The sequence below is a fragment of the Saimiri boliviensis genome, chromosome 12 (assembly GCF_048565385.1).
Source record: "Saimiri boliviensis isolate mSaiBol1 chromosome 12, mSaiBol1.pri, whole genome shotgun sequence".
In the NCBI taxonomy this organism is placed as follows: Eukaryota; Metazoa; Chordata; class Mammalia; order Primates; family Cebidae; genus Saimiri; species Saimiri boliviensis.
This window is the reverse complement of record NC_133460.1, coordinates 95443362-95471353: the sequence shown is the minus strand read 5'-3', so window position 1 is coordinate 95471353 and position 27992 is coordinate 95443362. Positions and strand designations below refer to the sequence as shown.

Sequence of the window (27992 nt, the reverse complement as noted above, 5' to 3'; positions counted from 1 at the left end):
GGCTAGCCGGGCTACAGAGTAAGCCTCCGGCAGGGTAGAGTGACGACTCCCCGACTGGAAGTTATCGTTGAAGCTAAGGTGGCCATAACTGATAATGGCAACAGGAGTTTCTGGCTTCCTGTTTCCCGGGTGACGTTTTTTTTTTTTTTTTTTCCTTCGACCCTTTCACCGTTACCCGGGGCAACAGCTGAGCCGTCTGGGAAGGGCTGCATCTGTAAGTAAGCCCAAAGAGGTGCCGTGGGTGACCAGAAATCCCATATTAGACAAGTTAATTTATACTCTGGACTACAGGTCTGGTTTCCTGGCCCTTATTTTACAGAGACGTCTGGTCACTTACCTAGATGGACCACCGTTTAGGGCTCCGAAAAGCCCTCTCCTGCCCGGAAGTTGTATTTGGCACTTCCGAATAGGGTCATGGCGGAAGGGTGTGAATAGCCTCGCCGCCCGTGCCCCAGGGAATGCCCATTCCTGACCTCAGTTGCAAAGTGAGGTGAGTCCCTCGGCCCCCACCAGTGGGGCGGGCCCGGGCCGGACAGTCCCTGTGGGACGGAGCGCTGCAATGGCGAGCGGGACTCAGAGCCGCTTCCGTTGGAAGGTGGTTTTCTTTCCGGGCTGGCCTGGCGGCGGTCCGCCCCGCCTCCGCCCCACCGAGGCTCTCTGCGGGGTGAGGCCGCTTTACCGGCCGCCCTAGCCTGGCTGGAGCCAGCCGGGCCGGGAGGGCCCCAGCGGGGAAGGGGCGCGGACCTCGGGGCGGAGCCCCTAACTCCGGCGAAATGGAGCTCCTGACCACGCCCCCGCAAGTTCCTATTAAGTACTTTCACTCCCAGACCTTTGGAGGGAAGAGAATTCGGGAACCTGAGGAAATCGTTTTCCACTGTCAGCTGTGAAAGAAAAAGATGAGCCCCTATCACCAGGGCAAGACCTCAGTCTTTTTCCCCTGCCACTTACTTCCTGCTCTGATTTTCCCCGCTTTCCGCGTCTCTCTTTTGTAAGCTTTGACTGTGGTTCTGGGTGGAGGATATACTATCCTAATCCTGCAGGTCTACAGTTTATTAAACAACCTGGTGAATATTTGAAACTACTGTATTGCTTGTGTGTGGCCCTTTACAAAGTTAATCATACGTTATTTTGTAGTTTCTTCTGTATGCTTGAGTCAAGAACTCTGTCATCTTGGTAATACCGTGTTGGATGCTTAAAGCTGCAGCAAAAAGACCAGAACTTTCAGGTAAATGAAAATTGTTAATATCCAGCCAGTCAACAATAAGGATGCGAACCTACCTTCTCTACTTGATTTCTACTTCCTTAGTACTCAGACTAGCCAGGATGAACTCTCTTGTTTCTTTGCAGTTATTTACTGAAATCTATTGTAGCACTCTCCTTTTGTGATTCTCTATCTGATTCTGTTATCTGTGGGGATGTGTTTCCAGATTCTCCCCAGCAGGAAGTAATTTTCTCTGAATTTATCTAGCATTTTTTATACATCTTTTAGGACAATCAGTATTTTATGTAATAGCCGCTTGTGTTTTTAGCTTCACTGCCATGTCTACACCTAGATGGAATGGTTTGTATCAGATTCGTCTTCTTGTCATTTTCACCCTGCACATGATAAGATTTTGGTAAATACTTTCTGAAAGTTTGAATATATTGGGTGTCTCTTGGATGCCCAGGACACTTCCAGCTGAGTTTCAGAGACCTTCAATTTATCAGAAATTCAGCAGAGCCCCTGCTACTCAACCTTTTCTTGCATTTCCCCCATGAAGTCTTTTCTGACAGGATTTTTCCCCAGTGTTTTATAATTCAAAGTGTTGATATATTTAAAAGCTGAAAGAATTAAAGAATTCATGTATCCTTCTTCTATATGCAGCAGTTAACATTTTGCCATATATTTTTCATTCCTCCTCACTTTTTCATTGTCTTTGATCTATTTGGAAAAAAGTTGCGGACACCTGTTGTTAGGCAGACACCATTAAGACTTCCAGCATGAATTTCCTAAGAATTGCGAAGTTGTCCAGCAAAACACAATATCATTATTACAGCTGTTTTGTAATGTTTAAAATCTAGTCCAAGTGCAAATTTTCCTAACTTGCCCAGGAATATATTTTATACTTTCTCCTTCCCAGTCCTGCAAAAAATAAAAATCAAGATCCAGTCAAAATTTATATATTGTGTGTGGGTATTGTAATTCTTTAGCTTTAATTTAGTAGAGGGCCCCCATCATCCCCCTACCCACCCCTGTGACATTGGCATTTTGAAGAGTTCAAGCCATTAGTCTTTTTGGAAATGGGCCCCCTTTTTCTTCTTGTAAACGAGAAGTTAGTCTAGAGGCTTAAGTGGAACATTTTTTTTTTTTGAGAGGATACATCACAGTATTCATTCTTTTTCAGTCATGACTAAGCCTTCTCAAAGGCAACTATATGCACCTTTGCTGTGAGTTGCTGGTTAAATCCATCACCCTTCTCAGCATACTTAACCCGCCTCTGGTGTCCCACAAAGTAGTGAGTAGCATTTAATCCTGTGTGTGTAGAATATGTGTTAGTGCCTTGGGTCGGCAACACAGACTAACTACCGTTAAAAAAGTGTCGCTGCTACTTTGCCTATTCCTGGAGCTGATGCAATGTATTTCTGCAGTAAAGTGTACTGATGTCAGCATAGTTTCATGAGTTTCAACTCCTGGCACCCTGCAGACGTTGTTGAAAGATGTGTGGGCCCTGTAATTCAAATACAGATGAATCTTGATGTTATCAAAGCAAATACCAAGGCAACTGTTGGCCATCTGGTTACATTCCAATTTAGGCAATGTTATTTTTCGTCCTGAAATTCTCTTGCAAGTCTTAATTGGTCCTGGTGTTTTCGTGATAGCTTTTTGGTAGCATTAAGTAGAGTCTATTAAAAATTGCAAAATCAAGATTATACTTAACACTTAGTACATGAGATACATTCCCTGCCCAGTGGATAGAGAAGTGTTTGTGGAATTTACTTTATAATCACAAGAGGAAAACTCTCAAGACTGCCAACCTCATATACTCCTCCTAGCCTAGACTTATATTTGATCATGAAAGATAAGTGAAAGGAAAAAACTGCACATTCAGGGGGCAGAAGAAAATGCTCTGGGAGGGCAATCTCTTAGGTTGGTATAGAACGTTTTTAGCCATCGTATTGAAAATATGTAATGCATCCCGTTAGTTGCTTCCTTTGTGTACAAGAGAATTTGCTTGTGTGAGAATACTCTAGATTTAAGTAAAGCAAAATAATATACCAATTAAGATCACAGGTTTTAGCATCAGACCTGAGTTTCAGGAATAAGACTATTCAATACCTGGGTGATCTTGCACAGCCCATTCAGTCTATTATCTATTAAATGGGGTCTTGGCCAGACATGGTGACTCACACCTATAATCCTAGCACTTTGAGAGGCCAAGGCAGGTGCATCACTTGAAGTCTGGAGTTTGAGACCAGCCTGGCCAACCTGGCGAAACTCTGTCTGTACCAAAAATGCAAAAATTAGCCTGGTGTGGTGGTGTACATCTGTAGTCCCAGCTACTCGGAAGTCTGAGGCACCAGAATCGCTTGAGTCTGGGAGGCAGAGGTTGCAGTGAGCCAAGATCGCAGCACTGCACTCCAGCCTGGGCAACAGAGCACGACCTTGTCTCAAAAAAGAAAATAAATGATTTTTTTTTTAATGGAATCTTAAAACTGCTGAGGATTGTTGTACAGAATTAATTCAAATATGTATACAGTGCCTTACCTTGGTTTATAGCGGATGGAATGCAGTCAGTGTATGGTGGTTAGTAACTTCTAAAGCGGTCCAAATATTGACATCGAATATTTAGCAAGTAAAAGAATGAATCTTAAGACAGTAGTTCTCTAAGTTTAACATAGGGAATTTAATTAAAAGTTAGGGTCCAGCTGCCATGACTCATGCCTGTAATCCTAACACTTGGGGAGGCTGAGGTGGATGGATCACTTGAGCCCAGGAGTTTGAGACCAGCCTGGGCAATATGGCGAAACCCTGTTTCAAAAAATATAAAATATTAGCCGAGCAGGGTAGCATGTGCCTATAGTCCCAGCTACTTGGGAGGCTGAGGCAGGAGTATTACTTGAGCCCAGAAGGTCAAGGCTGTGGTGAGCAATGATCACATGACTGCACTCTAGCCTGAGCAACAGAGCAAGACCCTGTCTCAAAAAAAAAATAATAAGAAGAAGAAAAAAAAGTATTTTGATTTAACAATTCTAATTTCTGGAGAACTCCAGAAAAATCTATATTTTTAATAATTGTATGGGGAGTTTTGATGCAGATGATCTGGGGACTGGGCTTTGAGAGGCACTGTGTAAAGTATCAAGCAACTTTTCGCTTTCCTTGCATATTGTCGAAATAGCTAAACTTAAGTATTTCAGGAGCTCAGCAAATACTTTTTTTAAAAGGTTAATAGCCAGCATTTTTAGGACCACTGCCTAGTACTGAATTTTGAAATAAGAAAGCTTATTAGAAAAAGATATTTTGCATGAGTAGGATGTATCATTATTAACTTAATAGTAGTGTCTGCTACTGGATTATCTCCAAGCCAGTGGCATCACCCAGGTTCACCCAAGAACAATTCCCATTCTTAGGCCTAGGCACATTTCAGAAGCTAGACACCACACATTTTATTCACATGAGCTTGAATTAATTAGCTAAATTGAACACATTGCAACATTTTTCTACCAGCAGATGCCAGATAGCAAAGCAGAATAGAGTCTACTGTAGTCTCCAATATATGACATATGATGTTACTTGGCATCCAGATAAACATTATCAATCCAAATTAAGCATTCTGCTAGCACGTGGGCAGTTGCTTGAGTAGGAGTGAGCATTACTACTTTATGTTTGCTGAAAAACGCATTCTTTCTGGGCTCCCCTTTACACCTTTTTCTCATATGTACGTTCCGAAATGTTTTCGAAAATTCATCTATCAGTTAACCACAAGTCTTGGATAAGACAAAAGATAAAAATTTTGTTATTCTCCCATTCTCACAGCCGACACTAGGCAGGTTGAATTTAGTATAAAGGAGCTAACTTAATATTCACAAAAGAAATACTCTTTACCTACAGTATCCTTTACAGTCCATGGTCATGATTGCTCCTGACTACTACTTCAGTTCCCAGAGATTGTATTTTTGCATCTCAGTGCCCATTAATGATAAAATTAGACAGCTTGACCTATGTTCACAGTGGCTCTATGTTTTACTGTAGTTGCAAAGTCAAATGCCTACAATGATTGGGCAAGTAAGGTAAGAGGAAACAATAAGCAATAGTAAGGACTGGAGAATTCCAGAGCATATGCCTACCTAAGTTAAGCATCACTTCCCAGCCCTAGCCAAATTTTGCCGTGTTAAAATGTGGGCTTGAGGTTGCCAGATTTGTCAAGTAGAGCTAAAATTTGGATTTTGTGTGAAATGTCCTGATTTTCAACATTGGCTAAATACTTTTTAAATATCTGTAAACCAACAAATATTTAAGTGGATAGGATCAAGGGTTACCAGTTTATGACATGTTCTTAACATGAAACATGAGTGGTATTTTTGTTGAAAATCTCAAAATGCTTCAGAAGTGTTTTCTTTTTGCCCTATGTCAAGTGCATTGGTCAGGGTTCAGCAACAAGTCACCTGTCATCTCCATTAGACATTCAACATAGATTCTTATATACAACGAGCTTCTGTTCCCTTGGTTACAATTTTAAAGGTTTTACCCTTTGCTGCCCTTGTAAAAGTTTGTTCACATTTTCTCAACTTGGAGTTCTCTTATGAAATAGGTTTGCTCTATTATCATACTTTTTAAAACATTTAAGAACACAATTTGGCAGCACATACTGCTTCAAAAGTAAGTGAAACAGATTTTTAAAGAAAAGCACCTTTAAATAGATCATGCTGTGTTATAGGTACCATGATACTTAAGAAGATTCAAAGATTTTTAGAGACAGAAGATACCTTATGGTAATCTAGAACAAGTCTTTATTATAGCAATATGAAAATTAGTCCTGGAATAATAAATGTCATACTGTATTTCTAAGGACTTTTACATCTACTTATCACTTACAACCCAGTACAGATAATAAACATATTTTGTATGAGAAAACCAAGCTTCTGATTGGCTAAGAAAGGTATTCAAGGTCACACAACTAGTTAGTGGTGTGGCCAGAGTAGAACCATGTACCCCATTTAAAGTATAAATGTGGGCCAGGCGCGGTGATTCACGCCTATAATACCAGCTCTTTGGGAGGCTGAGGCAGGCAGATAACAAGGTCAGGAGTTTGAGACCAGCCTGACCAACATGGTGAAACCCTATCTCTACTAAAAATACAAAAAGTAACCAAGCGTGGTGATGCTTGCCTGTAATCCTAGCTACTCGGAAGGCTGAGGCAGGAGAATCGCTTAAACCTGCTAGGTGGAAGTTGCAGTGAGCCAAGATCACACAATTGCCCTCCATCCTGGGTGACAGAGCGAGACTCCGTCTCAAAAAAATAAAGCATAAATGTGAAATGGAGTACAACTAGTTAGCACCAGAGAGCAACCCTGTACTTCTTTTAAAATATAAAGGTGAAATAGATTGATTAGAAAAAAACGGAAGACTCTAGTGTAAGCTTCTGTTTTATTTAAGTCACACATTGGATTTTTACTGTCATCGTTTATTTAAAACACTTGGAATCCTAGGATATGCTCAAGCATTCTATTTCAAACTTTAAAAACTGGGTCTTGTACAATTAATATAAGCTGATAAGTTTAGATGCATTAATAGAGGGAAAAAGGAATTACAATGAAGATACAGTGACAGGTTAGGAGTAGTAGGCACATGTTATGGAAGATAAACATATAGACCCATGGAATGGCTCCTTGGGGCTCCCAGCAAAGATCAAATATTAGATTAAGAAGACTTAGTGTGGGGAGGACAGTTTTAAAAACATCTGAATCCCATCCTTAACATTTTTAGAAACGAAGACTTGACATTGGCATCCTCAGTATGTTTTCATGTTGATGTTTCTGATCCATATGTATATGTTATGAGTAATCAAAAATGGAGTTTGAATTTTAGTAATTTAGTCTCCTTCTCTGTCTGTCCCTTGTGTGACCACAGCTTACATTTTCCAGATGGCTAGATGAAAATAGGGACAGTCTAAAGCTAATTGCTCTGTTCAGCTGTTTAACCCAAGATCAATATTTTCTCATATGAGTCATAATATGTCATGACGAAGAGAATCTAAAAATGCAAAATTTGTAAGCTTTTAAAGTGTTGCATTTTAAGCTTGAGATTTGAAAGTTTCCATGATAGTGTTTAAATAATATTTAATGCTATAAACAAAATCTAGTCAAAAAGCAATTTTTCTTCCTAAGAGATTTATTTCAGAATGGCATCAGACATGACAACTGGAATGCTAAATCCTCAAATTAAGAAGAAAGGAAAAAAAAAAAGAAAAACTACCTGTTGGTTAGAGCCATATATTGGTCCGATTGTGACACAGTTCCCAAACCAAAGAGGAAGAAATGTGCTTTAGTCAATATGCTGCACTTGTTTTTTCATCGACCTCATTCCTGAGATTTATTGTTTGCCTCGTATTTTATTTTCACCCTCCTTTGCAAAGGTTGTTAGTGGCTTCAAAATTTCCCATTTCAGTAGAAATTGAAGATTATATGTTACTTCAGACTTTGTTGACTTCTGCACACTGTAGTCTACTTTTAACTCTCCAGTGTCTTCTTAAATGTTGTTGATATTCCTTCAGTGAAGCACCATACTAAACCTACTTGGGACCTCCCTGTCAATCCTACAGATGCAGCATAGAGAAAACTGAAAAGAGACCTTGCTTTTGAGTAAGGCAGACCCGAGTTCAAAATCTGTTTCTTCACTTACCAACTATATGATGTTGGGCAAGGTAACTTTTCTTAAACCTTGTTTTAGTCTGTTAAATTTCATCATATATATATATGTGTACCCAATTTATAATTACTCATGTACACATCCACCTCCCAATGCATCTCTCAATATTGGTAGTTCAATTCTAAAATCACCATTTACGGTGCTAAATCTTATTTTCAAAATTACTACAGAAAATTCCTTAAAATGTCTACATAGTTGAAATATATGCGTTACTTCATACTAAACACTATGTTGCTTTTGTTACTCTTAAGCAAACTAAAATTTAAGAGCCACAAAGCTAACTAAAGGAAAGAAGCTAAGGTAAATGTTTTGACATTTAAGCTATTCTGCCTTTAATATAACTCTTAAAGAGTATGGGTGTTGAGAGAAGAGGTGAAGAATTCTAAAATATTTTTGCTTGCTATAGGTTTTTCATCATGCTTTTTTAGTAATAAGCCTCTATAACTAATACATGTTAATAAACTTATTTTTTTCTGAAAATCTAATTTTATGCCAATATTATATTGGTACACTATGGTAGGAATTGCTGACATTCATTGAGCTCTTATGCCAGGGATTGGTCTCGTGGCTTTATATGAATTATATCTTTAATACGCCAAGCCATCCCAAGTTGATGCCATTGTAAGCTTTATCTTGCAGTTGAGACTGAGGCTTAGAAAATTAATTTGTCTAAGTGACTAATGTGACTTCAGCTGCTTCTTTCAACCACACTATACTCTTACTTCTTTTTACCTCCACTCCACCACCCACCATCTTGCCATATCTTTCTTGAGTGATTATATCCACCTTTGTAGCTTATCCTGCTGTACAGTTGACTCTGGGCCTCCAGTCCATTTTACCTTCCTCTTGGACTTGCCCACTGTGAATCTAAACCTAACTTATGGTCTTTACTCTTCCTCCTCACCCTTCTCCTCCTGTGTGTGTTTCCAGTATGCATTAATACGTGTATATCCACAATCAATGTTAGCTCACCTCAGTGGTCTGTGATCATTTCCTTATCACCCACAGGCAGTTGGGGGTGGGAAGGTGGAGGATGTTTGAATCTCAACTTCTTGTACCCTAAATCACCTCTTATATCTTCTCCTCTCAGTGTCTATTATCCCTGCTTTAGTTCATACTTTTCATCATCTTACCTCAACAATTACAGCTTCCTACTAATCGCCTTTTCTCTAGTGTCTCTTCTCATTTTTCCTTTATTTTGTCTAGAATATGTGTTTGCAAAACAGGAATCATGTCACATAACTGCTTAGAACCATCCAGTTAGCTCCCTCTTGACTATAGGATATGAAGTCTAAACTCAGTGTTGCAGACTGAGTATGAACTGGTCTCTACCTGGTCAGCCCCATCGCAGTACCTGGTGCATACTGTGCATACACTGCCCTCTAGCCATGTCCTCCAGCAGAACACTTTTTTAAATGTGTCTTCATTTGAACGTATTGTTCACTTTGTCTAGAACATCTGCCCCTTGCTATACATCTTCTCTGCCTAGTAAACCCCCATTCAACTTTCTGGGACTAGCTCCAATGTCATGTTTAATAATTCTTCTTCAGAGACCACCTATCCTGGGCCAAGTTTTTCATGGTTTTCATTTCTTAAGGCACAAGAGGCATGCTTCATTAAAGTACATTGTATTCCATTATAATTATCCATTTATGTATGTCTCTTTCTCTACCTCACCTCCACCAATGAAAGGAATGGTTCTTATCCACTCTGTCTCCCTCATTTAGCCATGGCTGGTACATTATAGACATTTAGTGTGTTTGTTGAAAGAAAAAAAATCTGTTCATATAGTCAGGCACTTTATGATTCCAAATTCTTTTTACGTTACATTCGTTAGTTTTCTACTCTGAAAGAGCAGTGCCTTTGTTGTCACCTAAAACAACATTCTAGTGTTTATCACTCTCGTCTTTACTGTCCAGTGTTTATTTCCAAATAGAATACAAGGTACATCATTAATTTTGGCCTATCAACTCATAATTTCTGGCCACTTTAGAGATTTATACTTTCTTGAAGAAAGAACTAGGAGCTAGACTCCTTTTCCAAATACTATTGTAACAGGTATGCAGGGATGTTCTTCGTGAAAGACAGAATTCTGTCTTTCACTAAGACTTTGGCGCCGGGCGCGGTGGCTCAAGCCTGTAATCCCAGCACTTTGGGAGGCCGAGGCGGGTGGATCACGAGGTCGAGAGATCGAGACCATCCTGGTCAACATAGTGAAACCCCGTCTCTACTAAAAGTGCAAAAAATTAGCTGGACATGGTGGCACGTGCCTGTAATCCCAGCTACTCAGGAGGCTGAGGCAGGAGAATTGCCTGAGCCCAGGAGGCGGAGGTTGCGGTGAGCCGAGATCGCGCCATTGCACTCCAGCCTGGGTAACAAGGGCGAAACTCCGTCTCAAAAAAAAAAAAAAAAAAAAAAGACTTTGACTTGTAGGTCTCCTGCAAGTGAACAACATTTAATTCGACAGATGACATAAAAGCCAACCTTTTCATGACAAAATTATATAAATCTTAGTATTTACAGTTTGAAGGGTCCTGTTGCTGATTGCTTTTGTGTCTATGAAGTCACTTGCCTAATTAATGGAAAATCTATTGAGGGTATCATTGTTTTGCTAGCCTGAGTTCACCACCACCTCATCATGGCTTTTACTTAAATCACTGCTTCATATACTTCCCTTTGCCTGTTGGACATTTATTCTGAAAGTTTCAGAAGCATATCTTAGTCATTAGATTACAAAATTGAACTTCTGTCTTTCCTTAGCTTTATGATTTCACAGTGCAGCTAGTTGCCAAATTGAAGCACCCATTTTTCACCTGCATCTAAACTATTTGAATAGCCCTGTGATTGTCCTCCTGAATACATTTAGTTCTGTTCAGATCATTCTCATTCTTAAAATATTTCAGTGGTTCCTTATTTCCTTCAAAATCAATTCGATTGCAGTTTGGTTTGGATTGTTTCCAGACAGGTTGCTCGCGACTTTTTTTTTTTGTATATATAGCCTTCCTGGCCTCCCCCATAATGCACATGCCTCTGCACAAACTGTTGTTACCTGCACCTAAAGTTCCTCCCCCATAATCTGTAACTGACACAATTGCTCCCTATTTGTGTTCCCATGGCATTTTTACAAATAATTCTAAGTATAGAACTTACATTGCATTATGTTTCTTTGCTTATGTGCCAATTTCTTCTCCCTCCACCCCCGTCCTTCAAGATCCTCAAGCCTAGAGACTATGCCTTAATAAGTCTGACGCTGAATTAATTTTGATGTAATTTGACGTGCCATTTGGATACTTCAATTTTGTTCTTAACCTTTTCTTAGTCATGGATATCCATGTAATAGAAAGTAGAAATAAAGCCCATAAATAACCATTAATTAACATTTTGGCACAAAATATTGTACTTGTGTCACTAGAAGCCCCCACATCAGAATATATTTGTGATAGGAGAAAAAATGACAGTCTTTTTTTGTCAAGTCTACAACTCTTTTGCAAGATTTTATCTTTTTGTACTTAAATAATTCCTTTATAAAAAGACATCTTTGTCCAGGATGGTCTAAGCTTTTCACTTAATAGAGAAGAAAGTCATTGTTCACTTGATTTTAATAAATGTTACATTCAGAAGAAATACAGCTTTTACTGATTTCAAAATTATTATTTGTAAATACTGGTATTTTCCTTAAATTTGCTTAATATATAGCATCTTACTACATATGCCATATTGAAAGTGACATTGTTGTAGGAATACAAAGTGTATCTAGGCATTACTGGTCCAATAATTGTACTTTTAAAGAATTCCAGAATCACACAACTTTAGGAAACAATATATACTCAGTTTTCCTGTTTGAAATTTATCACATACTTTAGCATATTAAAGTTTCTAAGCAGGCTTGCTGTTAAAAAGTTAGTTTAACTTTTTTCCTCCCCAAGGCTTCTCAAATTTAATAACTATGGCATCTTCCCAGAAAGTCCATTAACATCTCAAAGAACAACATGGTTATTGTATTGATCATCAGTCTTTTTACCAGCATTTGCATATCCTTGATGCCTGAAGACAGTCAGAGGGGTATATAAGCAAGCGAGATTAAAAACAGTCAATTTTCAGATCCTAAACTTTTATATGTAGTGTCTGCTAATGCATTCCCTGAGAAAATGGATCTGTGGATAAACCTTCATGCTTCATCTCATTTCCTGTGTCCCCTTTCACCATTTTCTTTATTTCTTGAGACAGGCTCTCTCACTCTGTCACCTAAGCTGAAGTGCAGTGGCATGATCATATCTCACTGCAACCTCAAACTTGGGCTCAAGCAGGGCCCTCACCTCAGCCTCCTGTAGCTGAGACTAACAGGCAAACGCCAACATGCCCGGCTATTTTTTTTTTATTTTTTGTAGAGATGAGGTCTTTCTTAATTTTTTTGTAGAGATGAACTCCTGAGCTCGTGCAGTCATCCCACTTTGGCCTCCCAAAGTACTGGAATTCAGATGCAAGCCACCGCACCAGGCCCACAATTATTTTTCTAAGAATGTATGAAGGAAGACATCTCTCTAACCCAGGTAGAATTTTACTATGACAGAATGCTTCAGGGAGTAAACATCTCTTAGGAGATAAACATAGAGACATGGAAACATTGGTAACTCTAGTAAGAAAGACTAAGGGCTTTACTAATTATTAAGTAAGTAGTGCTTTTGCAAGTCAAGAGACTGTTCGCAGCTCTCAATAATACTGAAGGAATACCTAATTGAGTAGTCTGCTAGTCATTTAAAATTATTTTTTGATGATAGGCACTACATGATTGTTAGCATATAAGTTAAGTTCAAAGATTGAAAAAAAATGTCCCATTCTTATCTCAGTGTTTACATTTATAAAAGTGAAAAATAGGGCCAGGCACAGTGACTCACACCTGTAACCCCAGCTTTGGGAGGCCGAGGTGGGCGGATCACTTGAAGTCAGAAGTTTGAGACCAGCTTGGCCAACATGGTGAAACCCCATCTCTACTGAAAATACAAAAATTAGCCAGGCATGGTGGCACACACCTGTAATCCCAGCTACTCAGGAGTCTGAGGCATGAGAATCACTTGAACCCAAGAGGTGGAAGTTGCAGTGAGCCGAGATCGTGTAACGATGCTCCAGCCTGGGCAACAGAACAAGACTCCATCTCAAAAAACAAAAGAAAAAGAACAGAATTGTAGCAGTAAGTAAATTTTCAGCCATGTATAAACATGAACTAATTGAGAAAATAAAGCTATGTCCTTACTGACAGATCCATGGCCAATCACTTTATTTTTATGTTCAACAATTACTTTATCAATGTATAATTCCTTTTGACCAATTTCATCCCAATGGTAATAACTGAATCCAAAATATTTTAAAGTTTAAATTTATAAACATTTTTATAGCAAAGAAGTATGCTAGGATGATCATTAAAATATCAGGGATGAAAATAATGTTACATTAGAATAAAATGGGTTGGAAATAGAGATCCAGGAAGAAAAAAAGATGATATAAAATTTCTAACTTAAAAATGAGCTTTTTATTAATGGACGATGGTAGCTATCAAATTGCTATTATGTATAGATTATATTGGATATGTTTTTTAAAGACTGAGATGTTATTTTTAAATATGCCAGAAATTACATCCTTTATAATTTAAATTTATGATTAAAAAATTTAAACATCAATTTAGAAATGTATGAAGTGATACCTAGTTTTCCCAAATCTCTTTAGGAGTATGCAAGTAAAAAATTTGAGGACCACTGACAATATATTCTTAAAGGTCAGAAGGACACTTCAGTGATCTAGTCTGGTCTCACACCCATTATGTAATTTGGTTATCCAGCTAAATCACAGCAGGGGTTTTTAACTTGCCAAATGTGTATGATTGATTTGGCGGCAATTATCTTTCCTAGACATGTCTTTTAACTCTCATTCCTAAAGCATAGTAAAATATTTCATGACAAAGATTTGGTTCTCCTTCAAGTTTTTCTGCATTAATTTTAGCTCAAATAGCTACAACAGGTTTGCGTACCTTGTTATGATTTTGAAATGCACTATCCATCAAAACTATTATCTCTGGGAGAAATTACAAACTTTAGAAACTACGTAAGAAAAAGCAGCAGATTATTTTCCATTTATCTAGAACAAGGGCTTCAAAAAAATGAATTGACACTGTGAACATTTTAAATTTGGTTCTATTAATGTAAGAATAATTTCATTTTACTTCTGTAATTTAATGTTTTCTCTTAAAGTATACCTTGGTAAGCTGCATCATTTTTAAATTTGGCATAATATTTCACTGTGTGAATGTTCCATGATTTAACATTTGACCTGTTGGTGAACGTTTAGCTTCATCTAGTGCTGAACATTTTGCCATTCAATGCAATGCTTTAATGAATATTCTTTTATTTTTATACATTTGTGCTGTTGTTTCTTCAGAGCCAATTACTGAGTCAAAGAAAATGTGCATATTTAGTTTTAGTAGATACAGTACTGCAAAATATCCCTCTAAAAAAGCTTAACAACTGTGCTAATTTCCCTATACCATCCCTACCTGTGGACACTATCAGCCTTTTGACTTTTTGCAGTTTCAAAAGACATTACATGTGCACTCACACACACAAAAGCAGTCTTTGCTTAAATGTCACCTTCTTAATGAGGTCATCATGATTTTCCTCTTAAAATTGAAATACCACCCCCTACCCCCAGGATTCCTTAATCCCCTTTACGCTGTTTTCTGTAGTTCTTACTACCTTCTGGCATGCTGTTGTTTCTCTCTTCTTACTCCAGACTGTAGGCTCCAAAAAGGCAAAGGTTTGGGGTTTTGTCCTGTTTATTATGAACAATGCCAGGCACATGGTAAAAAAACTTGCATATTTACTGAATTAAATGGCCATGGCAGTTGTAGAATACACATGAATTTCAACCACAGCTGTTACATTTCTCCTTTGGTCCATCTGTTCCTGGTTTAAATACATCTCACTTGACAAGAAAGTTCTCTTAAAAGCAGCGACAACTCCTTAGAGCGCATTACTCTAAGCAAATCACCCATATCTGGCTATTAGCAGGCCATGTGGGAGAAGGAAATACTGTCGTGCACTGTATAGCAACATGCAGTCAACAGTATGCAATAGTGATTCTGTAAGATTATGATAAAAGCTGAAAAATTCCTATTGCCTAGTGATGTCATAGTCATAATGCTCATGTTGTGGCAGAACACTTTACTTTTTCTGTGTTAAGATACACAAATACCATTGTGTTACAATCAATCGCCTGCTGTCTTCAGTAAGGTAACATGGACATGTTTATAGCTTAGGCCCAGGAGACTCTATGTAGCCTAGGTTTATATTAGGTTATACCATTTAGGTTTGTGTAAGTACACTCTTAGGATGTTTGCACCATGACAGAACCACCTAATGATGCATTTCTCAGAACATATCCCATCATTAAGAAACACATGACTGAACTCTTCCTACTCTGGACTCCCAGGGCAGTTGATTATCAAGAAAGTGTAGCTCAGCCAGTGCTGGCCATCCAACCACCACTTTGCTTATTTTAGCCCTTCCCTTCCTGTTTCTTTCCTGCCAATGCCTAAGGGGGCCTAGAAACAAGAACCAACCCTATTAAAACAGAGATTCTACCCAGGCGAATGACTGGCACTGATCTCCCCCCACTAGGCGCAACCCACTCCTACCAGCCCTTTGGCTCCACACCCTTTCCAGTAACAATGGCAGCTTAGTCAAACAGAACTGAGGTTTGGTAGAGCACCAAGTTTCATTGTTTTTGTCAGGCCAGATTTTGGATGTGAAAGAGGTATCAGACTAAGAGAAAACAAAGAATAGTGACTGAATTCAGAGTAGCTGGAGTAACTTACGCTAAGAGTTGTTTATCTACCACTTTAGCATTTTGGTGATACATATAAAAATCCTTAGCTGCTATGTATTCCCTGCACATTTATCAACATCTATAATGTCCTCTCTTTCAGTGGCATATCATGTCAGATTTGCTTCAAATAAGGAAATTTGATCATAGTATTTTCACTGTGACGTCTTTAATGGAGAGGCTAAGTGGTGTTTTTGATAGCTCAACTCAAGGCTAATCAGGTCCGTAGTATTGTTAGCCTTCATCCTAACCCGGAAAAAAGAAAAGCAGTGATCACTAGGTACCACTGGCAGACTTAAAAAGGAAAGAATATGGTAGGAGAAGCTGTGCAGTCTAAGGAAGTTGCACATTGTATTTACTTCATATTCTATTTAAGTGATGAGTTGCTTTATTCCTGTTCCATTACTTATTTCATCTTGCTAGAACAGTATAGGGGTGACGCTTGATGATAAAGTTCTGGAAAGCAGATAGAGGTTTTCAGGAACTTGGACATTCCAGAATAAAAATATGAGCAAGAGAGATGAAGAGACTTGGATACAAAGGAGGAAGCTTTTATTAGAAATGTCAAAGTAGTGGAGTAGGAATAACAAAGACCAGAAGCAGCTTCACTTGATTGTAATTAATTTGCAGTGGTTGTTAAAGGTAGGCACCAAGCCAGCATCACCACTTTATAAATAATAAATCTGTGGGGGTGATGTTGTGAAAGATGCATGTTAAGGTTGCATCAGCAAGGTGAATCACTGAGTGGGTGGGACCGTCTAGAAAAGCATCTGTGTTTGGAAAGGGATCATTCTACAGTTTAGTCCAGAACACCTTGAGCGTACAGCATAGCTGAATCTTGGCTGTAATACTTGGAGAAAATGTCACTGGCAAAAACGGTATGTTTGCTGGGATGTTCATAACAAATACTCCTGGTTAAGTATTTGCTGGTCCTTTATCATATAGAATCTCAGTATTAGAGGAAAATAACAAGCTGAAAGCATACCATATTTCCATTCTTCAGTAGCCAATTTGACCTATTGCATTACTTCGTTACAAATTGCAGCTGCGTAGCCAGTAACTGATCCATAGGATGCTTTTTGTTAGGCACAAAGTAGAATCCAGCTGTTAGCTGTTTGTTGAAAGAAGTAGGCATCTTAGGAAATGTTTGCCCACCACTTCCTCCTTTTCCTAACTACCTGCCTCATCCCGCCTCTCAACTGGTGGTCATGTTTTTTGTCACCCACGATTCAGGAGAAATGCAATCAATGAACCACGCTGGCTACACACACATACCTTTTCCTCAGATGATATTAATCATCTTTGCCTTAAAAACCAAAGCTCTACCAAGTTTTCATTATGAGAGAAAAAAAATTAGAACACCCAGTCTTGTAGTTAACACAAGTGATTAATGAAAGTTGACAAGATCTAAATGCTTATACAAACTATCCCAAAGTCACAGGAAATTAATGGCAATATTATGCAAGGTTAGGGTGGATCACTTTCTATAAGAATTTGGATTTTACTTCTTAAACTACAATGGAAATGCCTCAGGCAATCTGCTTTGGGAGTTTATTCTTGAATAACACTGATTTCTCATTCAAGGGGAAAACACTGTATCCAACAACTCCGACATGGCAGAAGTGAAGCCAGTGTTCCGGGAAGTTCTTCCAAAACAAGGTAGTACATCACAAATATTGAGATCATTATTATAGAGACTAACCAAGTGATAGGCAGTGTTACATAGCAGGCTTAATAACTAAACATCTGCAGCTGTTGTGTTCCATATTGTCTCATTTACTGTTTACTCTTACCGTATGCTTTTCTCATCAGTAGACTATAAAGGAGGGATCCTCACTTTTTTCTTTACAGTAAAAGGATAACAAATGAAGCATTGTTTCGTATACCTAAAATTGCTAATTACAATATGAATTTGTTTTTGTTTTTGTTTTTGTTTTTGAGACGGAGTTTCGCTCTTGTTACCCAGGCAGGAGTGCAATTGCGCGATCTCGGCTCACCGAAACCTCCGCCTCCTAGATTCAGGCAATTCTCCTGCCTCAACCTCCTGAGTAGCTGGGATTACAGACACATGCCACCATGCCCAGCTAATTTTTTTGTATTTTTAGTAGAGACGGGGTTTCACCATGTTGACCAGGATGGTCTCGATCTCTTGACCTCGTGATCCACCCGCCTTGGCCTCCCGAAGTGCTGGGATTACATGCTTGAGCCACCGCGCCCGGCATGAATTTGTTTTTAAGAGACATGTCCTCACTCGATCACCTAGGCTTGGATACAGTTGGCATCATAGCTCACTGCAGCCTTGAACTGCTGGGTTCATGCCCTGGCCTACCGATTTGCTAGCACAGACACGTGCTACCATGCCTGGCTAGTTTGTTTTTGTAGAGACTGGATCTCTCAATGTGTTGCCAAGGCTGCTCTCGAACCCCTAGGCTCAAACAATCCAACCCCTTTGAGATCCCAAAGTGCTGGGATTACAGGTATGAGCGACCATGCCCGGCTCAATATGAAATTTCAATGAAGGATATAATGGAATTTACTGTAATGTTAAATAAGGTCTGAAAGTGGAGAAAGAGAAACCATAAGCAACAGAAAAGCTGAAGGTTTAAACAGGCATTTGAATATTTATGTTAAATGCCATACTTTGCTATAGTTTTTGCACTAGGTATATATATTCTGCCCAATCTTACTTTAAAATTAAAACTTCTGACACAAAAAGTTTTGTCATATGATGGCGTAAATTCTTGGGTAGAAAGCTCAAAACTGTTTTCCTCAGAAAGACCCTAGTAGTAAAAAACGCTGCTTCTAGGGTGACTATGATCTTTCTGGTCCCACAGCAAAACTCAGTTTAGGTACAAGAGTTTTTCAGTGACAACAGATTAATTTTTTAGACCTTCATTCTAGCTGCAAATCCAACTACCAAACCCCTGGGTTATCTTTCTTAATTATTTCTTATTAAACTTAGGGCCATTGTTTGTGGAAGATATAACCACAATGGTGCTGTGTAAACCCAAACTTTTACCTTTAAAATCTCTGACTCTGGAAAAACTAGAGAAAATGCATCAAGCAGCACAGGATACAATTCGCCAACAAGAAATGGCAGAAAAGGATCAACGGCAAATAACCCACTGAACGGTAACCGAAGCACTTTAGGGAACAACCTCTCTTACCTACTATTTAACAGTAACTAAAAAATGATATGCTTCTGTGTGCTGAAAGTAGCATTTGTTAATATTATCAATAAAATTGGTAATACTCTATATAAATACAAAACTACCTAAGATTGATGAAATTTGAATTGTGAATATAATCACTCTGGTTTGTATTGAACATAAAACAGTTACTGTGAACCAAATTTTCTGGGGTTTTTACTCATGTTTTTAGAATTGCTTATTATTTGTTCACCATTCCTGTTGCTGTCTCTTATAGATAACATTCTTGGGCACAAGGGACTAATGGATCTTTACATTTATTAAAATCTGAATTGGAATATAATACTCCAGTCTTGCATAAAGTGTTTGTTGGGCTTTTACATTATTTAATTAAACAAATAAATTTTTTAAAAAATTTTGACCAATTTTATGTGACATGTCACGCTTAATACTATCATGTGTGACCAGATCCTACCAGTAATGAAAAAACTGTATTAAATCTCATTTTGAAGAAACTCTCCCCTATTCTGTAGTCAGCTAAGCTTTTAATTACATTAATGTTAAGGACTTGAGAATTACATGACTGTGTTTATCACCCAGGTGTCAATTAAAAACCTAAAAATGGTAACTATATTTATATAAGCCCAGGTAGTATGGGCTTCAAAAAGCCCATGTGGTAAATATGAACATTAAACTTGGTTTTAATTCTAACAGACTGTATCTAAACTTGCAATCGGTATACTCCTAATAGTACCCACATAAATTCTGAATATAATTCTTTGTCGGTTTGCTGCATTCAATATTTGGCAGTTTAGAATAGACCTTGAGGGCCTGCTGAGTTATTAGGCTATGTAAAAGTGGTTCAAAGTATGATCATTCTTTTGTTATTAATTGGTAGGTCATATTTTCTCAGACATTGGGTAAATGTCAAGCTTTCGGTCTTTGGAGAATAACTTTTTGTAACACTAGCCATTATTTGATAACAATTTAAGAATAGAATGATAGAAGGTATTACATATTTCTTAAACTTAATTAAGCTGTAGATCAGGTATCAATGGAGGAAAGTGATACCTGCATTTTTTTCCCCTAGTGTAATCTTAATTTACTATTGTACTTTTCATTTAAAAGTTTTGTAGGGAAAAAAGTTTTCAAGGAACACTAAGATTAAATTCACTAGGTTCAAATATGCTTCCTTATGAGATTTAAAATTTGCTGTGTGAAATTAAAGTTTAAAAGACCTAAAATAAATGTACTCCCAATAAAGTATCAACACTGCTTCACATGTTTTATTTTGGTGTACATTCTTCTAGAACCAGGTTCATTTTTCCAGTTTTGTAGAAAAATAGATGTTCCAGCCACCATTTACTTAACTGTCTAGTCTTTTAAGACCGGTCAGTATGTTCCCTGGAAAGATGAATAAGTCTCATGACTAATTTTTTTTTAATTCTTTAAGACAAAGAAATAACTTTCTTTTTTTTTACTTCCAAAGCACAGTATTTCAACAGCAGCAGCCAACATGGGGTTTTAGCAGCTTATCTTTACCCCCTAAATAAAGCTTTGTATAAACCAGTGATTTTACTACAAAAAACACCGTCCTTGAAAGAAAGGAGTGGCAGTCAGACATCAATGCAAAACTTGGAATGATTAGGTCATAAACATGGCACTTACAAAAGGTAGCTTATTAGAATATTCCACTTAAGAAGAGGTCACTTTTCTGTCCCTCCTCTGCCCCCTCAAAAAAAAAAAAAAAAAGAAAAAAGAAAAAACATTTCCTTTAAAAATTCCCCTTAAATGTAGGTTTATAAAAATGTCAGAAATGCCTTGTACCCAAAACAAGTGCCAAAAAAAAAAAAAAACCTTGTGCTAACAACTCTTACAATTCAGATATATATTTTTATAATATCTAAGACTGTAAGAGTTCTTATATTCAGTAGCTCTCTGGTTTAAGGCGACCTCCATCTCCTTCGCTTACAAAACGCTTTCTGCCCCTGTAATGAAGAAAAAAAAACAAAAACATGAAAACAGATACAATTTCTAACTATAGTCAATTAAAAAAATTTTAAACTTGGTATTTTTTGGTTACATACTAGCTTTTAAAGGGTTTTCCATTAAAAAAAAAAGTCAGCATACCTCTAATTCCTTTGGAAAGGATTCCTTACTATATAAGCATAAAACATCAATGTCAAATCTGAGTGGTTTTTTTAGTACACTATCCAAATAATCACATTTAAAAAGTTGATACCAAACTAAAGCAAACATTTTATTTAGAAGTTTAATATTTATTTCTACGTTATTATTATCTGTAAACTTAACAGTGAGCCAAATAGAAACACTAACATAATTCAGAATTATGCAAACTGGAGCTGTGGAATCTATCAAAATATCCATGTTTGACAATTTAAAAAAATGTTGTATCAGCTGTAGAAAAACCGTAACTTGAATGTGGGAAAAACAAATCAGAATTAAAGCCTATGCCCCATTTAGAAGCCCTGCTCTATAATATATAAGCCCACACTCTAGCTACTTGTAGTGGCAACATCCCAGAAGGAACAGCTGGACAGTGGCCTAAAACAGTAGGTGGGAAATAGAACTTGGGCAACATTAGCTCTTACTCTCTGACTCCAGGCCAACATGCACAAGCATGCAAAACCACAAACAAATGTGCACCTCACCCAAATAGGCTAAAAGATAAAGGACAAAAGTCAAAGCAGTATGGTATGTATAAACAAAGTTTAGTTATCTCCTCATGTGACCCTTGAGAATAAAGCCACACAGAAACAATCAGACTTTGAAACAGAGGCTGAAAAACTTTCAAAAAGCCAATGCCAGGGTACTGGCCACCCACTTTCCAGTGAGAACATCCCCACACACACTTTCCACTGAGAACATCCCCCACACACACACTTTCCACTGAGAACATCCCCCCCACACACACTTTCCACTGAGAACATCCCCCCCACACACACTTTCCACTGAGAACATCCCCCCCACACACACTTTCCACTGAGAACATCCCCCCCACACTTTCCACTGAGAACATCCCCCCCACACACACTTTCCACTGAGAACATCCCCCCCACACACACTTTCCACTGAGAACATCCCCCCCACACTTTCCACTGAGAACATCCCCCACACACACACTTTCCACTGAGAACATCCCCCCCACACACACTTTCCACTGAGAACATCCCCCCCACACTTTCCACTGAGAACATCCCCCGCACACACACTTTCCACTGAGAACATCCCCCCCACACACACTTTCCACTGAGAACATCCCCCCCACACTTTCCACTGAGAACATCCCCCCCACACACACTTTCCACTGAGAACATCCCCACACACACCCACACACACACTTTCCACTGATAACATCCCCACATACACCCACACACACTTTCCACTGAGAACATCCCCCAACACACCCACACTTTCCAGTGAGAACATCCCCACACACACACTTTCCAGTGAGAATATCCCCACACACCCCCACACGCTTTACAGTGAGAACATCCCCACACACACACCTTCCAGTGAAACTATCTCCCCCCCACACTTTCCAGTGAGAACATCCACACACTGACACACTTTCCACTGAGACCATCCCCACACACACTTTCCACTGAGAACATCCCCCAACACACCCACACTTTCCAGTGAGAACATCCACCCCCAAACCCACACTTTACACTGAGAACATCCCCATACACACCCACACATACACTTTCCGGTGAGACCATCCCCACACACACTTTCCAGTGAACATCCCCCCACACACCCACACACTTTCCAGTGAAAACATCCACCCCCACACTCACACTTTCCACTGAGAACATCCCCATACACACCCACACACTTTCCAGTGAGAACATCCCCATACACCCACACACACTTCCCAGTGAGTACACACACACACACCCCTTTCCAGTGAGAACATCCCCACACACTTTCCAGTGAGAACATCCCCTCCACACACACTTTCCACTGAAAACATCCCCACACAACTTTCCACTGAAAACATCCCCACACACCCACACTCTTTCCACTGAGAACATCTCCTCCACACACACTTTCCACTGAAAACATCCCCACACACACACACAACTTTCCACTGAAAACATCCCCACACAACTTTCCACTGAAAACATCCCCACACACCCACACACTCTTTCCACTGAGAACATCTCCTCCACACACTTTCCACTGAAAACATCCACACACACACACACAACTTTCCACTGAAAACATCCCCACACACCCACACACTCTTTCCACTGAGAACATCCACACACACTTTCCAGTGAGAACATCCACACACTTTCCAACGAGAATATCCACACACAATTTGCAGTAAGAACATCCACAAACAGCCACACACTTTCCAGTGAGTCCACACACACACTTTTCAGTGAGAACATCCCCCCTACACTTAGCAGTGGGAACATCCACACACATCCCCACACACACTTCTCAGTGAGAAAAACATCCACACACCCACCCAATTTCCAGTGAGAACATCACACACACACACATTTTCCAGTGAGAACACACACACACACAATTTCCAGGGAGAACATCCGCACACATACCCACACTTTCCAGTGACAACATCCACACACACACTCACTTTCCAGTGAGAACATCCACACGCCCACACATACTTTCCAGTGAGTCCACACACACCCACACACTTTCCACTGAGAACATCCACACACCCCCACGCACACTTTCCAGTGAGAACATTCACACGCACACACACTTTCCAGTGAGAACATACACCCACACACTTTCCAGTGAGAACACACACACCCAATTTCCAGTGAGAATATCCCCCCACACACTTTCCAGTGTGTACACACACACACACACTTGCCACTGAGAACATCCACACACACCACTACACACACTTTCCAATGAGAACATCCCCACACCCACACACTTTCCAGTGAGAACATGCCCACACACCCACACACACACTTTCCAGTGAGAACATACACACACACCCAATTTCCAGTGAGAATATCCTCACACACACACACTTTCCAGTGAAAACATCCACACACACCCCCACACATTTTCCAGTGAGAACATTCACACCCACACTTTCCAGTGAGAACATCCCCACACACATACTTTCCAGTGAGTACACACACACACACAAACTTTCCAGTGAGAACATACACACACCCAATTTCCAGTGAGAATATCCCCCCCCACTTTCCAGTGAACATACACACACACACACTTTCCAGTGCGAACATCCACACATCCACACACACCCCTACACACACTTTCCAGTGAGAACATCCCCACACACACCCCACACACACTTTCCAGTGAGAACATCCCCACACACACTTTCCAGTGAGAACATACACACACACTCAATTCCAGTTAGAATATCCCCACACACCCACACACACACTTTCCACTGAGAACATCCCCATACACACCCATACACACTTTCCAGTGACATCCCCGCACACACCCACACACACTTTCCAGTGATAACATCCACAAACACACACTTTCCAGTGAAAACATCCACACACACCCACACACACTTCCCAGTGAGAACATCCCTACACACGCTTTCCAGTGAGACATACACACACACCCAATTTCCAGTGAGAATATCTCCACCCACACACTTTCCAGTGTACACACACACACATACACACTTTCCAGTGAGTACACACACACACACACACACACACACACTTTCCAGTGAGAACATCCCCATGCTCCCACACATACTTTCCAGTGAGAACATCCAATTAGCCTCAATTCTCCAACCTGTAAAGAAGTTAAGGAAGCCACATACAGTACAGGTAAGAGCCTAGATCTTTAAAGCCAGAAAAGTCCTGGATTCATACTTGGCTTTTACCAAATACTAGCCATGTGACCTTAGAAAAAGTACATTATACCTTCCTAAGCCTCAATTTTCTCATCTTATTACTGATAATACCTACTCTAAAATAACACTGAAACTACTTGTAACAAAGGAACTGCTCCACAAAATTAGTTTCCTTCAAATGAACTGGGACTTCAAGAGGCAGTCCTGTACAGATTTACAAGGGGGCTAAAACAAGCTTCACCCTTGTTTTTCCATGAACTCAAAACAAACATGAGTCATGCTCTTCAGTGACTTAAGGGAAGATATTTTTCTTAGAGAGCTGGAATGATAAACTATCTTAGCCCTTAACCTTCCCAAAGACCTCATACACTATTTAATATTGAGAAAGTAGTATTTAAATAAAGTACCTTGAAGGACAAAGATCTCTGAGTTGTTTGGAAATTATTCCAGCCTGAAAACATTCTTCTACAAACCGCTCCAGCACAGAGTATGAATGTGGGACATCCAGATTAATGTCTGGAATTTCATTGTAAATTCTCTCATAACCCTACAACAATGAAATTACACAAAGAATTGTTAGCCCATATAATACATGTCATAAAACACAACCCATCACTATGTCATCAATCTACATTTAAGGCCAAATGTTTATATGGTTAAACTGAAGTCAGATTTGAATACCGAGAAGCACAGAAAGTAGATTTGTTACACTGTTTTTTTGTGGTTTTTTTTGAGACGGAGTTTCGCTCTTGTTACCCAGGCTGGAGTGCAATGGCGCGATCTCGGCTCACCGCAACCTCCGCCTCCTGGGTTCAGGCAATTCTCCTGCCTCAGCCTCCTGAGTAGCTGGGATTACAGGCACGCACCACCATGCCCAGTTGATATTTTGTATTTTTAGTAGAGACGGGGTTTCACCATGTTGACCAGGATGGTCTCGATCTCTTGACCTCGTGATCCGCCCGCCTCAGCCTCCCAAAGCGCTGGGATTACAGGCTTGAGCCACCGCGCCCGGCTTGTTACACTGTTTACTTTAAAACTGTTCTCTTTATTGAAGTCAGGCAATAACAGACATTGGCAAGTTGTGGAAAAAAGGGAAGGCTTATACACTGTTGGTGGGAATGCAAATTAGTTCAGCCCCTGTAGAAAATGGTTCGGAGATTTCCCAAAGAACTCAAGACAGAATTACCATTCAACCCAACAATCCCATTACTGGGTGTATACCCAAAGGAAAAGAAATCATTCTACCAGAATGATACCTACATTTGTATATTTATTGGGCACTATTCACAATAGCAAAGAAATGGTGTCAACTCAAGTGCCCATCAATGGTGGATTAGACAAAATGTGGTACATATATGCCCATGGAATGCTACACAGCCATAAAAAAGAACTAAATCAGCAACGTGGATGCAGCTGCAGGCCATTACCCTAAGAAAATTATCATAAACATAAAACCAAGTAATGCATGTTCTCACTTATAAGTGGGAGCAAAACACTGGGTACAAAGAGACATGAAGATTGATGCAATAAACATTGGGAATTTCAAAAGCGGGGAAAGGGAAAGAGGGTAAGAGTTGAAAACTACCTATCAGGTACTGTTTGCTACCTGAGGGACAGGATCATTAATCAGAAGCCCAAACCTCAGCATCACACAATATACCCATCTAACAAACCTGCACATGTACCCCTCTGATATCTAAAATTAAAAATATAAATAAATAAGTAAAATGGGTTACATAGCTAAAAAAAATTTTTTAAAGACTGTTCTCTGAAAAGAGCTGCAGGCAGACATCAGATACTGGGCAAACTCCTTTCCCATCTAATTCTCTATATACATTTAGTATCTTTTAAAAAAAAAAAAGAATACAAGGCAAACAAAAACCTCACCAACATTTAAACAACAATACATAAAATTCTAAATAGGAAAAAAGTACTTTATAATGTGTTAAAAGTTCATGTTTCTCTCTAGATATAAAATAGAAATTGTCACATCTTAGAAACTGAACCCTTGAGGTAGAATACATAATCACATTTATTAAAGTAGGTAGAAAACCCACTGCAGTGTTACTGTCCAAGAAATGGTTGCAAAAGAGTCAAACCTCAAACATTACTATTAAGAAAACACAAAACATAGGCATTGACAATTAATCTTTATTCAGTCATATATTTAAAGCATAATCCTAAAAATTATTCAAAAATAATGTTATACTTACTCTTTTCATTTGGTCTACAGTAATGGCAGAAGACATCCAAAGGGACTTTAATAAATCCAAAATCATCTTAAATGTACTTTCTCCGGTTGACTCTAAAACCATTATAATAGCCTAAAAATTGAATGAATGAATGAATGAATGAGTGAATTTTTGGTTATTCACATACAAAACTGCTCCTAAAACGTACCAGATGCATTTTATAATCATAAAAATTTAAAAACCAATTCCTCCTTTGACATTAAAAAGAAGGTGTATATTATTTAAAAAGCATAAATCACTGTGGTACATGAATTACTTAATTCTCTTTGACATGGCAAGATAATCTTACTTCATATACAAGCTCATGGTGAAAATGAGGTACTTCCAGTTCCTTAAGGCAATGTTCAGCTTCAGATATATCTCCAGAGAGTAAATATTCTTTCAGCAGCATATCAATCTATTAGATTTAAAAGTTGAGATGTGTTAGAATTCCTAACTTTTAAAAAATTGTGCTTGCCTACAGGATTATCGGCCCTCATTCCAATATAATGAAATAGTAGGTAACAAACAGCTAATACTACACAGACTGGACATGGTACTATTATAACAGAATTTTTCATAATTAAAAAATAAATCCCTAGTTTTTAAATGGTTCATAATTATGATTCAAATGCAATGCTTCAGTGTGTCTGAATCTACAAGTAGGTTTATAATGCATGCATCCTGGATTGTGACCAAAATGCTTTATTTAGTGTGCCCTATTAAAAATAAGGGATTTTAAATACCACTAGAGGGCACTAACAAAGTTTCAATATAAAGTGGCTTAAAATATTTTACTTTGATCACGATATTCTTAATAGTTCACTGAGCCAAAAACTGCAAGATGATAATGGGGCATTACTAGACAGGGCAAAGATTTCCATATAGTCTCTTCTCTACAACTGAGAATTAAAACTCATTCATTATCTAAAATGCTCAATAATTCCATTTCCAGGTGTAGCTAAAGAGACAAG

General features: G+C 38.9%; 3 protein-coding genes across 8 annotated transcripts in view; 1 reads left to right on the top strand and 2 right to left on the bottom strand.

The window, feature by feature from the left end:
- The window catches only part of SHOC2 (SHOC2 leucine rich repeat scaffold protein), an 86589-nt gene extending 86168 nt beyond the window's left edge, over positions 1-421 (bottom strand). The window contains exon 1 of the mRNA XM_010332992.3: positions 338-421. The gene's annotated coding sequence lies outside the window, so the exon portion shown is untranslated. The remainder of the gene's footprint in view (positions 1-337) is intronic.
- On the top strand, positions 6-20808 carry BBIP1 (BBSome interacting protein 1). 3 transcript variants are annotated; one of them, XM_003922208.4, is made up of 4 exons: positions 6-214; positions 1135-1225; positions 17363-17437; positions 18741-20808. In XM_003922208.4, exons 2-4 carry the CDS (start codon positions 1189-1191, stop codon positions 18905-18907), a joined length of 279 nt encoding a protein of 92 aa, XP_003922257.1. In that variant the 5' UTR covers positions 6-214; positions 1135-1188; the 3' UTR covers positions 18908-20808. The 3 variants fall into 3 exon arrangements, with proteins under 3 accessions (XP_003922257.1, XP_074238974.1, XP_074238976.1); XM_074382873.1 differs by lacking the exon at positions 6-214 and adding an exon at positions 403-490; XM_074382875.1 differs by lacking the exon at positions 6-214 and adding an exon at positions 7800-7901 and having other exon boundaries at positions 1139-1225.
- The window catches only part of PDCD4 (programmed cell death 4), a 30098-nt gene continuing 22292 nt past the window's right edge, over positions 20187-27992 (bottom strand). For all 4 annotated transcript variants that reach the window (XM_074382872.1, XM_074382871.1, XM_010332976.3 and 1 more), the window contains 4 exons: positions 27329-27436; positions 27001-27111; positions 25195-25334; positions 20187-20915 (listed from right to left, as the gene is read on the bottom strand). In XM_074382872.1, the coding sequence (XP_074238973.1) occupies positions 20855-20915; positions 25195-25334; positions 27001-27111; positions 27329-27436 (420 nt within the window). In that variant the 3' untranslated portion in view covers positions 20187-20854. The remainder of the gene's footprint in view (positions 20916-25194; positions 25335-27000; positions 27112-27328; positions 27437-27992) is intronic.

Bases quoted from the DNA above. Each gene is read 5' to 3' on its own strand.
- BBIP1 (XM_003922208.4), top strand. From the start codon at position 1,189: ATGCTTAAAGCTGCAGCAAAAAGACCAGAACTTTCAG. The intron at 1,226-17,362 runs GTAAATGAAAAT...TTCTCATTCAAG, and splicing joins AAAAAGACCAGAACTTTCAG to GGGAAAACACTGTATCCAAC. The intron at 17,438-18,740 runs GTAGTACATCAC...TATTAAACTTAG, and splicing joins GGAAGTTCTTCCAAAACAAG to GGCCATTGTTTGTGGAAGAT.